General features: G+C 35.7%; 1 protein-coding gene across 1 annotated transcript in view; it reads right to left on the reverse strand.

Moving 5' to 3' along the window:
- LOC308512202 (lysine-specific demethylase 6A-like) overlaps positions 1 to 14,916 on the reverse strand; it is a 293,519-nt gene that overhangs the window by 1,918 nt on the left and 276,685 nt on the right. Inside the window, exons 24-28 of the mRNA XM_081081999.1 lie at positions 14,477 to 14,591; positions 12,010 to 12,197; positions 11,160 to 11,301; positions 3,038 to 3,164; positions 447 to 617 (exon numbers count right to left, since the gene is read on the reverse strand). Of these exons, the coding sequence (XP_080938125.1) occupies positions 447 to 617; positions 3,038 to 3,164; positions 11,160 to 11,301; positions 12,010 to 12,197; positions 14,477 to 14,591 (743 nt within the window). The remainder of the gene's footprint in view (positions 1 to 446; positions 618 to 3,037; positions 3,165 to 11,159; positions 11,302 to 12,009; positions 12,198 to 14,476; positions 14,592 to 14,916) is intronic.

A 14,916-nucleotide genomic window follows, 5' to 3' on the forward strand; every position in this document is an offset into this window, starting at 1 on the left:
TTTGGATCATTCCTACCGTTATCTATTTTGGTTTAATTATTTAAATCAAAGAGCATAAAGACGATGATAATAATTTAAAAGTTCAGAAAAAATGCTCAGCCAATTTGGCTCAGTGCTTGAGCCAAGATGTCATAATTTGATTCCTGGTCATGGCACAGGAGACAGCCTATTGATGATTCTCTCTCATTATTGATGTTTCTATCTCTGAAGTTAAAAAAAAAAATTGTTAAAAAAAGTATTCACAAATTTAAAGTTTATTTTTTTCATACTATTTAGGCCTAAGAAGAAATAGTAATACATATCAATTTATTACATATAAACTGCTTATAAGTTTGAGAACATAGAAATATTTTCTCTTTATGAAATGGGAAAACTTAAATATCTTCCTAATTACCGTCACTGCTCCTCACAACCTAGCTATGTACTCACATGTTGATTTCACTTACTAATGTAAATTGGTCATAGATTTGCATCAGGTCCTCCATTTTGTACTGTTCTAGCACCACAAAATTGTCCAGGTTTCTGCTTGTTTTTCGTGCACAGTCCTGGCAATGTACTATGTAGGTCTTTTGAGAATTGCTTTCATTAGTAACAAAAAGCAGATCAAAAACTTCCACCTATTTTATACAAGAGAAAAAAAAAATGAATAGAGATTATTAAATTTATTGCACCACTTTTATGTAACTATGAAATTCTACTTTATGTAAAACTCTGGATAGTGATTTTTCACTGAATGCAATTACTTAAAAATCCATGGTTGTTTGTTTTAACACCAGGTTTATTTTGTAGCACATGCAAAATGAAGTTAATGTTACATATTTAAATACTAACCTAAGGGAATTAAATACTCATTACATCTACTAGTTTAATTCTAGATTAATTTTAAGTTTGATAAAAGTCAGTCTATTTTTATTTTTATTTTCCTCAAATATAATACACAAATAATCAAGTCATTATTTTTTCTTTTAACTTCTTTAATAGTATTCACAGTGTTTGGATATGTCTCCCTCCCATACGAAGCTCCACATAGGTAGCGACTATATATTATTCATTTTTGCCCTCTCTAGTGCTTATCATTGTGCTTAAAAACAAAACAAAACATGCCGAAACCGGTTTGGCTCAGTGGACAGAGCGTCGGCCTGCGGACTGAAAGGTCCCAGGTTCGATTCCGGTCAAGGGCATGTACCTGGGTTGCGGGCACATCCCCAGTAGGAGATGTGCTGGAGGCAGCTGATTGATATTTCTCTCTCATCGATGTTTCTAGCTCTCTATCTCTCTCCCTTCCTCTCTGTAAAAAATCAATAAAAATATATTTACAAAAAAACCCCCAAAACAAACAAAAACAAGAAAAGAAAAACACTTGAATGAATATAAACAACAAATGTTCAGTTCTAAGACTCATACTAAAGAAAATAGTACAGAGAGTATTATGAGCATTAACATACAAAAAACATTAAAGAATCTCATACAAAAAGAATGAGTTGCAAAGGCTCAGCCTGAATAATGGTTGACAGATACTGTATATCATTTATTTTAAAATACCAAAAAGATACATATTTACCTGAAGTATAACACCTAAACATAATCTGTTTAATCTTATAATACATGTTGGTAAGGATATACATTAAATGAAACCAATGGATTTCATGAATTTATCTCAGAAGTATACAATTTAAAAGTTTAGTGTAAAACTGATTTTCTAGTCAGGTGGTTCTCAGACTTCGGCTTGATTTTGTCAGTAATAAAAATTCATTATCTTAAATCATCCTTGAATAGCTCTGCTAAAATTCCAGAGTTCATAAGGTTTCTTATTCATAGGAAGTAAAATAGCTTAGTGACCCAGTTGAAAGTTTTCTGATTTTTCAACTTGGTAAGTACGGATTTTTCAACTTCACTATCTCATCATAAACCTGTGGATTTTATTTTCTAAACACTTATAAAGTTCTTTTCTTTTATATTCCTAACATTATGTAGTGTAAGGAATATAAGACTACTTCAATAGCCTCCAAAATGAGCTTTCTTTCTACCTCCGTCCTTTCCAATCATGAATCACCACTCCCTCAAACATATTTTGACTTAGTGCTTTGGTCAAAAAATGTTAATGGCATCAATATCCTGAGATAAAAACCAAATTCCTTAAAATGAATTTAAGATGCTTTTGTTGGCTACATACAGCCTCCACTTAAAGACTTCTTCTAAAACCTTGCAGTACAATTTTCTAGGCACATTGCAGTATCAGACTTTATTACAAGCACTATTAATTTCCCCATCACTATTCTGTTCCTAAAGCCTAATGATGTATAAACCTCCAATTCTAGCTACTTAATGCCTGTTGAAATAAACTCATTCTTCAAGGAGAAACTCAAATGTTAAACAAGTCCACAGTCATCTTATGCCAATATTAGAAAAAGATTTTCTCCTCAAATTTTCTATGACAGTTTTCTATCAAGAGTCTTATGGGCATTACGATTAGTTGTTTATAATATGTCTTCTCCAAATAAACTGTAAGCTCCTCCATGGGAGGTACCACATCTTTATTACTGTACTTCTTGCAAGCCATTGTCACAAGAGAAAAATCAACATACATATAAATAATTTAATGCTGATTTGTTTGAATTTATAGTGAAACAGATCTAATTTGTTGGCACTGGTATACTTATTATGGACTAGAGGCCCGATGCACAAATTTGTGCACAGGTGGGGTCTGGCCAGGGGGAGGAGTCATGGGTGATTGGCCGGCCGGCCCTGCTCCCTGGTTGAACTCCTGGTCAAGGAGGAAATTTGCATATTAGCCTTTTATTATAAAGGATTATTCTTAGTTGAAAATCAGAGATGATTATCACCTAGCAAGGAAGTACTACTACATGAATGCTTCTGTAGGAAATACTGCTAAGTTAATACATAATGAAATGATTATACAATCAAATAATAGTCAATTTCAATAAAATGCATTACATAAAAGTATAGGTAAATTTATAATTTTATAAAAACCAACTAGTGAATTCACAATAAAACAACTGTCAATAAGAATGTTTACCTCACAAATGCTACAGTAATGGGCTGGCTCATCATTTGTCCTTCCATGCCATATAACCTCTTTTCCTGCTGTAATAAGAGCTTCCCTCAATGTCTGACATTGCTTTAGTACTTTAAGAAGACAATACCTATTGTGGAGAAAAATTTTCAAGACAAGTGAGTGCTGAAGATTCTTAGCATACATGATGTACCAACAAGAAATAATTTTTAGAATCTTGGTTCTATGGTATATTGATATCAAAATTTCCTTCTCAATTTTTGATATATAACGGCCTAATAATGATAATATTAAAGGACTAAGTTGAAAATTGATATCTGAATATAAAAATATAATAATCTTAGTCTACAAAACCTTGACACTTATTTAAAGCTTTGCTCAATTTTTGCTCTGATCTGGACAACTGAAAGAACTATTTATTCTAAGGTTGAACCTCTTTATCTTTGAAATATAGTCTGAATTCCAGTTTGAAACTGTTTTTACTATAGTAAGGTAAGAAAGCACATGTTTCCAGTGAGACACTCACAAACAATATCACATACATAATTAATTGTAATACTCTGAGACCAAACCAGGAAATTATTTATGGATTTAAGTTATTTGAGGACATGAAATTAAGTAGAGTACCAAAGGAAAAAGATTATTGGTTCAATTTTAATTTGAAGGTAGTATAATGGAATTCATTTATATTACCATAAACTTTCTATAATTTATGCTTTCTTTTTTTTTTTAATATACTTTATTGATTTTTTACAGAGAGGAAGGGAGAGGGATAGAGAGTTAGAAACGTCAATCAGCTGCCTCCTGCACACTCCCCACTGGGGATGTGCCCGCAACCAAAGTACATGCCCTTGACCAGAATCGAACCTGGGACCTCAGTCCGCAGGTCAATGCTCTATCCACTGAGCCAAACCAGCCAGGGCTAATTTATACGTTCTTTACATTAGTAATTCTGATGCCAACAATATAGTGAATTTCACAAAGTGTTCATTTTCTGTAATTTGTTCTCATTGCTCAGAATCATCTGCTGAAGTTTCCATGAATATATAAATCTCTCATGCAGTTCTCCTTTGAAGGCAGTTACACTAGGCTGATTTATAAGGCACATACCAGCTCTAAAGTTATCCTAAAAAGCATGAAAGTGGTTTAACAAAAATGACAATGTTTATGGCCAGTATTATCTCAGGTAAGCAGACCCATTATAACTTGGAGCCTTTTTAAAAAAAACTTGGAGCTTTTTGATACATCGTATTGTTACTAACATATTTCATTACTAAATAAACTTCATAATATAATCACTAATAAAGGAATTAACTTCTTTTAATTTATATTTCTATGCTATTTTTACTTGTCAAGTTTAACTATTTTTCAAAAAACCAAAACCGTATAAATATGTCTAGGATAAAATTATTAGTTTTAATCCTCACCAGAGAATATGCTTTTATTGAGAGAAAGAGAGAGAGAGAAATGAGAGAGAGAGAGAGAGAGAGAGAGAGAGAGAGAGAGAGAAAGAAATGAAAGAAAGAGAGAGAGAGAGAGAGAGAGAGAGAGAAAGAGAGAGAGAGAAACACTGATCAGTTGCATCCCATATGTGCCAACCAGAGATCAAACCTAAAACCCAGGTTATGTGCCCCGACTGGAATTGAACCTGGAACCAGTTCAGTGCACAGGAAGAAGCTCCAACCAAGTCTTGAAGCTGGATAAATTTATTTTAAGATATACAAACTTATTAAAATTATGTATTTTATTAAAATTATTAAAACAAGTATGAATAACAATGTAAAGACACTATCTTCTCTATACTTTCTTCTCTTCATTTTCTATTATTCTCACCCACTTCACTTTACATAATCTTTATAAATTTTATATAAATTTTGAATATTAACTCCTTATCTGATATACCTTTAGCAAATATATTCTCCCATTCACATGGTTGTCATTTTTGTTGTTGCTGTTGTTAATATTCACCCTAGGATATATTTTCTTTCCACTGATTTTTTAAAAAAATATATTTTATTGATTTTTTACAGAGAGGAAGAGAGACGGATAGAGAGAAACATCGATGAGAGAGAAACACCGACCAGCTGCCTCCTGCACACCTCGATGTGCCCGCAACTAAGATACATGCCCTTGACCGGAATTGAACCTGGGACCCTTGAGTCCGCAGGCCAACGCTCTATCCACTGAGCCAAACTGGTTTGGCTCCATTGATTTTTTTTTTTTTTAAAGAGAAAATGCAAGGGAGAAAGAGAAACAGTGATGTGAGACATATATTAACTGGTTGCCTCCCGCTTGCACGCCAACTGGGACTGGGGATCGAGCCTGCAACTGAAGTACTCCCCCTTGATCCTTTAGTCCATAGGCTGACACTCTAACCACTGAGCCAAAAGGGCTAGGGCAGTGGGTTGTCTTTTTATTTTGTTTGTTCCCTTTGCTGTACAAAAACTTTTATTCAGATTTATTTTCCCTTTTGTTGTCCTCACCCAATGAGGCATTTCAGAAAAAGTACTGCTAAAGGACATGTGTGAGATTTTACACCCATGTTTTCTTATAGGAGTTTTATGGTTTTGAGTCAACATTTAAATTTTTTTTTTTAAATATATTTTATTGATTTTTTACAGAGAGGAAGGGAGAGGGATAGAGAGTTAGAAACATCAATGAGAGAGAAACATCGATCAGCTGCCTCCTGCACACCTCCTACTGGGGATGTGCCCACAACCAAGGTACATGCCCCTGACCAGAATCGAACCTGGGACCTTTCAGTCCTCAGGCCGATGCTCTATCCACTGAGCCAAACTGGTTAGGGCAACATTTAAATTTTAATCAATTTTGATTTTATTGTTCTACTAGAGGCCCGGTGCACGAATTTGTGCACTGGTGGAGTCCAGCCAGCCCGCCCCAATAGGGGCCGGCTCCATTCCTGGTGGTTGGGTTGATTCCCAGTCGTACCTTAATTGTAGTCTTCATCCCTGGCCCCAGTTGGGGTGTGTGCAGGAAGGAACCAGTCTGACTGTCTCTCTCACATTATCATTTCTCTCTCTTTCCCCTTTCCTCTCTATCTCTCTAAAAAAAGTCAACAAAAACTTATCCTCAGGTAAAAATTAAAAAATATATATATTCAAAAACCAAGTTAACTCAAGGAGAAATGTACCACAGATATACACACAGAGTCAGGTTTTTAAAAAAAATGTGTAAGGAAAATATTTCCAGTATTTTAAGTAGAAGACAAGCTAAATTTGTATATTCAAATTCAACAAAAAGACAACTGCCAGAACAAAGACAATGCAATTTAAATTGTCACCACAGAAAAAAATGGGAACATTCTAGTTCATGGAAGGCAAGTCTTAGCCACCAGGTTTCAAATACTGATTTTCAAATATTGAGAGGGCCCTTCTAAACTGGGAGAGGTTCTACAAGGATATTAAGGATGAGAGTAGTGTAGAGGAAAAAAATGACAGAAGTTAAAAGATATTTTAAATTGACCAAAAAAAGTAAAAACAAGGCATTATAGCCATCTTTTCTTGATTGATTTTTCCTTATCTCACTATCCAATCTGTGAATAAGCCCTAAGGCTTAAATTTCACAACAGTCTGCTCTATGAACCTTTCTTTTTTAAAAAAGAATTTTTACCTTTTATTTTTTAAAAAATATTTTTTTAAATAATTTCTTATTGTTCAAAGTATTACATATTTCCCCTTTCTTTCCCCCCATTGACTTCCTCCAATCTACCCCTCCCCCATATTTATTTTTAATTGTTTTTTAGAAAGTGAGGAAGGGAAAGGGACAGAGAAAAACACTGATTGGCTCCCCTGCCTCCCACACTCAACTGGGGATAGAAACAGTGATCTTGCCGTAGCCGGTCTGGCTCAGTGGATAGAGCATCGGCCTGTGGACTGAAAGGTCCCAGGTTCGATTCCGGTCAAGGGCATGTACCTTGGTTGTGGGCACATCTCCAGTAGGAGGTGTGCAGGAGGCAGCTGATCGATGTTTCCCTCTCATCGATGTTTCTAACTCTCTATCTCTCTCCTTCCTCTCTGTGAAAAATCAATAAAATATAAAAAAATAAAAATTAAAAACAAAACAAAACAGTGATCTTTTGGTGCATAGGACAACACTCCAACCAACTGAGTCATATCAGTCAGGGCTGCACTGTGATCCTTCTTACTACTTCCTTTGCTACAATCTCAATGCAAATTAAAGTGTTGCAATTGCATTTTCTCTAGTTCCAATCTTGCATCTTGCAATCCATTTGCTATTAAATAATAGCTTTGTATTTTTAAAATATAAAAAAGAATCTAGCCCTTTCCTTCTTTAAATCCTTTAATAAGTCTATAATAATCAGAATTAGTATCCAAAGTTCTTACCATTGCCTATAAATCCATCTATAATTTGGTACCTGAACATATATGTGAAATCACCCCATCTGTTTATTCCCTTCTGTCATTCTGCTACAGTCACATTGGTCATTCTGTCCTGTAAATACACCAAAGCCTTTCACTTATTTTGGGGGTCTCCAATGTTTTTACTCTTGGGTCTTCTAAGGTTGTCTCCTTTTCACTACTTAGATGCAAGCATAGAAAAGATGATCTCAGAAGACACATTAACAAAGCAGCATTCTCTACCTCTCAAACCAGAAAATAAGTATTGTCCTATTTTATTTCACTCATATTACTTAACAGTAACTTGTTTATGTGTCTGGGAGTTTGTCTATCTGGCTCACTAGAATTTACATCACACAAAGGCAGAGTCTCTGTTTTATACAGTGGAGTATCTTTTCTCATCTATAAGAATAGTTTGTGAGCCCAGTTGGTTTCGCTCAGTGGGTAGAGTTTTGGTTGGCCTGTGTCCTGCAGTCCCCAATTCGATTCTAGTCAAGGACAAATGCCCAGGTTGGGGGTTTGATCCCCAGTAGGGGGCAACCTGGCCAGCAGTGGGGGGCAGTTGGGGGCGACCAGGCCAGCATGCAGAGCAGTGAGGGGCAATCAGGCCCGGGATTGGGGGAGGCAGTTAGGGATGACCAGGCAGGCAGGTAGGTGAGTGATTAGGAGCCAACGGTCAAGGATTGTGAGAGGGATTTCTGACTGCTGGTTTAGGAAGTATTCTCTTTTAAAAAAAACACGTTTATATTGATTTCAGAGGGGAAAGGAGAGGGAGAGATAAAACATCTATGATGAGAAAGAATCATTGATCGGCTGCCTCCTGCACATCCCCTACTGGGGATGGAGCCCACAACCAGGGCATGAGCCCTTGACCAGAATATAGCCTGGGACCCTTCAGTCCACAGGCCAACGCTCTATCCACTGAGCCAAACCAGCTAGGGCCAAAAATAAACTACAGGCAGTCCTCGGGTTACCTCGGACTTGACATAAGTTTTTGTGGTTACATTGCCACCTCATATATATATAAAAGCGATAATATGCAAATTAGGCCGGGATGCCGTAACAATCACGACACAAAAGGAGGCTGTGCGCTCAGGTGAGGCCTGGAGCCGAGACAGACAGAGACAGAGACAGAGACAGAGACAGAGACAGAGACAGAGACAGGGACAGGGACAGGGACAGAGACAGGGAGGCCTGCCTGAGCTGCCGCGCTGGCTCGGGCAACCCTAGAGTGGACACAGGCCTGGGGGGCACAGGGAGCTTGGGGCTGGCTGAGCCACCGCGCAGGTTCCACAGCCCCGGAACAGACTCAGGCAGGGAAGCAGGGGGCTCCTGGGGCGGAAATCAGGCTCAGGTCCCGGCTGCCCATGGCAGCAGTCAGGCCTGGGTCCCTGGCAGCCTGAGAAGTAGGCAGAGGGCAGACCACACAGGAGGAGGAAAAGTAAAGAATGTCAAGCATGGGAGCACCTGGGTCTTGCTTTCATTTTAGGTTAACCATTCTGGTGGCTGTGGGAAGGATCAATTTAGACAGCTGCAGTGTTTTGGGGCCCAAGAAAAAGGGAGACTGATGTTGGGGACTAGGACTAGACAGAGGCAGTGGATCAGAGACATATTTATGAGAAAACCTGACAGAACTATTTGGCTGATTACACAGGGATGAAAGCAAACAAAGCAAATGGTATTAACCCAGATTCTCCAGTTTGGGCAACTTGGTTGAATGGGTGATTCTAATAACTGGGAGAAGGTATCAAGGTAAAGGAACAGTGAAAAGAAGCTTGCTTAGTTCAGCAACAGCCAAACAACTAGGGCAAAAGACAGACTTAGTGCTCTTTCTTTGCTGCAATGTTTGTTTTTCTGACTTCAGCCACCACTATGTAAGGCTAATGTACCATCTTTTCTCCTAATCTATGATATTATCTACACATTCCTATCACCTAAATTAGCTTTCCTGCATGAAAGTTACTCAATGCTCTGTGAGTATGGGGACTTTCAAGATGTGGAAACATTATGAGCCTATATAGATTGATAAAGAGATATTGGGTGCTCAATTTTTAATAATAAAAATCAGATACTGAATGTGGTCATGCCAGAGGCATAATTTTAATAAGCCAATGTCTCTTCACTGAAGTGTCACTCTTCAAAAGAGATCCGCTCAAATAATAGAATGCAAAACACTCATCTGGGTTGCCTGTTAAAATGTAGGGCCACACCTTGAAAACCACTCCTTCTAGAGCTCATTTTGGTGGATAAACCTCCCTCCAACTAAAGCAATCCTATATAATAATACAGGTGCACAAAAAAATTGCTGTCCTAACCACTGAGCACCAAGGGCCAGGGCTGTTTTAATATTTGAAGTTTGCCTACACCAATTGAGAATGAGAATATAATAGAAGTGTAATATGCAATCGACCATACGGGAACAACCAGTGGGGTGCGGGACCGGCGGCAAGCAGGTGTACAAGGCCAGGCAAGGTGCATGCCAGCAGGCAGAGGGAGGGGACGGCGATGGAGTGGGCTGGAGGGGGGAGGGGGGGGCGGCAACCAGTGGCAGCGGGGGGGATGGAGGCTGGTGCCATCCCCTGATTGCCCACCTGGTTGCCTCCCACAAAGGGGGCAGGCTGGGCTGAGGGAGACCACCCCCCGCCCCCGCACGAATTTCATGCACCAGGCCTCTAGTTTATTTATTAAAAAAAAAGAGTTCCCTCATTTTGACATATGTACATATGTGCTTTATGTTTTTTATTATTTATTTACCACAAGTAAAGGTCAGGAATTGTTATCTTTCTTTTAATTTTTTTTTACTGTTTCACTTCATTACTGCTGTATATGTGCTTCATGTGAGTGACGTAGGTGCTTATGTAGGTGGGTTCTGACTTACGGTGAAAATCGCATTACGACACGCCATAGGAACAGATCTCTGACGTAACTCAAGGACCTACTGTATTCTTAAAAAAAATTAAGGAATAGAAACTAGGCAAATAAAAGCGAAGCTACTAGAATACATATAATTCAAACTGATAATCTTTAAATTTGTAATGAGTGCATCAGGAAACTAAGAAAGGGATTATTTAATTAGAGCAGCCAAAAAATTCTACCATTTCAGTAAAATCAGTATTCTAAGTGACAATTTTATTATGGAATATATGTATTATATTCTCATTCTCAATTGGTGTAGGCAAACTTCAAATATTAAAACAGCCCTGCCCCATGGTGCTCAGTGATTAGGACAGCAACCTGTGCACCAAACGTTAAGGGTGCATTTCTGGGATGCAGATTCGCTCACCACCTGAGTGTAGGAGATAATGTTTCTCTCCTATATATGTTTCTCTTCTCTCCCCACTCCTCCTCCCCTCCACTGTCTCTGAAAAGTGATGGAAAAGATATCCTTGGGTGAGGATTAACAAACAAACAAAAAACAAAATCAAGGTCATTGGAAATCAGTTTGGTCAGAGGTTAATAGAAAGCATAGATGTATGAATTTAGTATAGAATCATGTATACCTTAATTCCTCTCTATACCATAATAAATATAGTCTATTTGGAAAGAAAATAAATTTATGCATAAATATTTTCATTTATGGAAGATAATATCTTTAACATGTGAATTGTCTTATTACATTTTCTGGTCAAAACTTCAGAACTATTTTAGCATTTGTCAACTATTTTATCATTTTTCAGTGTGGGGGAAAAATTGATTAGTTATACACCCACCCCCTTACCCCTATAGCAGTTTTGAAAAGCACTTACTTAATCATTTCAAAAAGCTTTGGATTTGAGACTTTGATATTTCGAGCCATATTCCAAGAAAGATGAACCATGGGTACTACTGACTTCACACTTTGCAATTTGTTCCATTCATACCGTTCTACTGCCAATTTATACTGGCAGGCTAGGAGAAAAAGAATTTTTCAAAGGTATAAAGTAACCCAAAGTATGACAGATATAAAGATAATCATTTATCACCTTTCAGGTGATAACTTTAATACTGATTCTAGAAAACTCAAAATATTAGAGGATTTTTAAATGATAATTATAGTTTTTAAAAAATTATCCTGTAAAGAGCACTTACTAAGGTTCACCTCTGTGCCACGCTTTTTATATTTCATCTCATTTCATTATTTCAAAGCCTTATTGACTTTACAATTCTCATTTTGCAGATTTAAAAAGCAATAAATGAGGCCCTGAAAAATTCTAAACATTTTCCTGAAGTTACATGGTTTAATAAAAGTAGAACCAAGAAGATATTATTAAGGTCTTTTTAGCTCCAAAGGCCAGATTCTTTAAGTTATCCATATTAACAGTTTGATGTTTTAAGACAGCGCATATGGTATACCAGAGGAAATAAAAATTCTAAATAACAGTTCTGTTTCAGTTTTGTCCATAGAATAACCTTCCTTTATAAAAACAAAATAGACATTTTGAACATCTGTTCTTGATTATCCATTTCTTAACTTCAATTTACTTTCTGTACTCTTCAATTTTTTCTAGCAGACACAACCTTTCAATTTTTAGTGAGCTATTTGCTAGTAGAAAAACAGTATCTACGTTAGAAAAACCCTTCAACATGTAAAATCTGTTAAAGAATTGTTTAAAATACCTGTAAGTGGACCAACATTCCAAGCAATATTGTTACACCAGCCAATGGCCTGAACCCAATGCACAGTGCCCGCATTTATCCAGACCAAATCACCAGGTCTTTGAATAAACCTGTATACAGGAACATTTGCTTCATAAAGATCTTCAAGGTTGGGCCACCAAGAACTCATTAGGAAATTCAAATTATTTCTGAAAAATAAAGGTAATAAATTTTTCAATGTTTCATCAAACATGTGGAAATAATTTCAAAATATTAAAAAGCTTTCAGGGCATACTTCATTAAAATTTAACAGCACTGCAATAAGAACTATATTTTTCAAAAGTGAGGGCTTTAAAACAAAATTGACAGCAGGCAAGAGCAGGGAGATTTATTCAAAGATCTTTACAATATGCTTACATTTACACTTCTCAAAATCCAAAAATTACAGTCCAACATTATACTTAGCTATCCTGGTTTATAATTTGCTTTCAATAAAGAATAGTCTGATTTATCTCTTCTTCCTGAAGAATCTCTTTATTATCTAAAATTCCTGAAAAGGAAATTGAGATTGAAGACTACATAAAGCCAATTAAACTTCTTAATCAGAATCACTGTGGTAGATATAACAAGAACCTTCCCTTCATTCATCAATGGATCCACACTTTTCTATTTTCTACTTTCTCCCAGGAATTGCTAGAAGGTCCCACTACCAGCACCACCAACACAAACAGAACAAATTATTAAGCTTTATTTTAAATTTTAATTATTTACTACTCTCCATCACAAGATTAAGAAATGACATTAATAATTTTTTTCTAAAAAGAATTTAATAATGTAGACTTTAGGTACTTCAAATTATCTATTCTCAAGGAGAGGAAATTCACATGATAGAACTGTACCTTTCTTAAGATTTAAGATGTTTTTACTTTATTTCTATCTTTCCTCTTAAAAAATGACAGTACAAGCTAGTTCTATTTACCCAAACACTACCAATATAAAGTTGGAAAAAACTTTCCATTTAAAGAAAGGAAAGCCAACAAAGTCCAATTGATCATTTTTTTTCTAAAGTTGGGAACAAAAATTGAAAGATAAATGTTTCATAGAGTCATAAAATTAAAATAGGAGTTATAAACATCGAAAGCAATTATCTTTATGGAATATAACACTACAGGCAAAAGCTGAGATGAAAAGTGTCATTTTTACAATTTAGACAAGTGAATCATTCTAAGTTGATTTATTTATTACTCTGAATTCAAACTTCTGGGACATCACCTGACTTTTTCAACTATTTGTGACCTGATTCACCTGTCTGTGTGAAAATAGTTCCCACCCAATATAGTAAGAACCAGTGTACTAAATGTATAACAAATACTACAATATACATTTTTTTAAATTTGAAGACTCAATTCTCTTTTCTTTGCTTAAGCTTCTAGTTTTCTGATAAAATTCAGATATAAGATTATTTTCCTAAAAAATTCTTTTAAATTTCACCTCAGCATGAGGAAAACATATACATAAAACAAAATTTTAAAAGTAATCCTATCTTGCCCTGGCCACATAATTCAGCTGATTGGAGTGTGGAACCATACACCAAAAAAGGTTGTGGATTTGGTTCCTGGGCAGGGCACACACCCAAGCAGTGGGTTTAAACCCTGGTCAGGGCCCATATGGAAGACAACTGATCGACATTTCTCTCTCACAAGGATTTCTCTCTCTCTCCCCCGCCACATTCCCCTCTCTCTAAACATATCCTTGAGTGATAATTTAAAAAAAAAAAGTGCCAGTAAATGAATATTATTTTTTTAGCCACTATGATGTACTTTTTACTAAATAAAATATATTGATAAAACCCTCCAAAATGTTAAAAAATTAATGTGCATTGATTTAAAAATAATCTGATGTGTATTATGAGAATTTCATCCAATTTTTTATCATTATAAGTATACATACATATATATATACACACATATATATATGTGTATATATATATGTATACACACATATATATATATAAAATCTACATGGTTATACCAATAATTTACATGATTATAGTAGTATCATTATCCACTCTGAAAATAGCAGATGATTTGCTTACTGTTGGACAAGTGAAAATTTTAGCTGATTCAAAAAGATACACCTTAACAAAGTAAAAGAGCACTTAATTTTAGTATTCTTACAATTTTTAAATTCAGTTACAGGAAGCTAAATTTCTCTTAAAGCACACTTGCCATATGAATGTAGATTCAGGTAACAATTTAAAAAATTAACATAAGAAATAATTCACTCTTTGTCTTCTGAATTCATGCCTATTACTACTTCTGGTTTCATGGCCTTTCATATATTATTCCAAATAATATAAAATAAACAATTTGAAATAGGATAATTTAAAATAAAATTTCTGCTAAACTATAAATTGAAATTCAGCATCATGCTTTTGTCCTTTATAAAAGATGTTTTTCAAAATTACTTTAAAAGTTCAAAAACCCACTTTTCACAGAAGTCATTCAGAACACCCCAATAATCTTCAGGAACGACAAACCATTCACAATCACCTGGACCAATATTTATGTTAACAGAACAGAAGTTGTTATTTTCTTGGTGACCTGAAAATTAATGGGAAAAAAAGGGTCATTATTATACTATAAACTGAATGAAACAAAAGTGCCTTTAAGTCACTGGGTTTCAAGAACTGTATGAAATACAAATGCTTGCAAATAAGTCAATATCAAGTGACAAGCAATAAATATTAGCTACTGTCATTACTACTACCTTTAGTTCCTCTATAAATTACTCCCAGTTCTCACAAAGATTATAAGAAAAATTAATAAAAACGTCTATTTTAAAAAATGTAACTGGTCCCCTAACAACCTACACCTGTTAACTCCTATAAACATCCCAAGTTGAAATTGGTACATACTTTAAATGCTT

This window comes from Myotis nattereri (genome assembly GCF_964212035.1).
Source record: "Myotis nattereri genome assembly, chromosome: Y".
Lineage (NCBI taxonomy): Eukaryota > Metazoa > Chordata > Mammalia > Chiroptera > Vespertilionidae > Myotis > Myotis nattereri.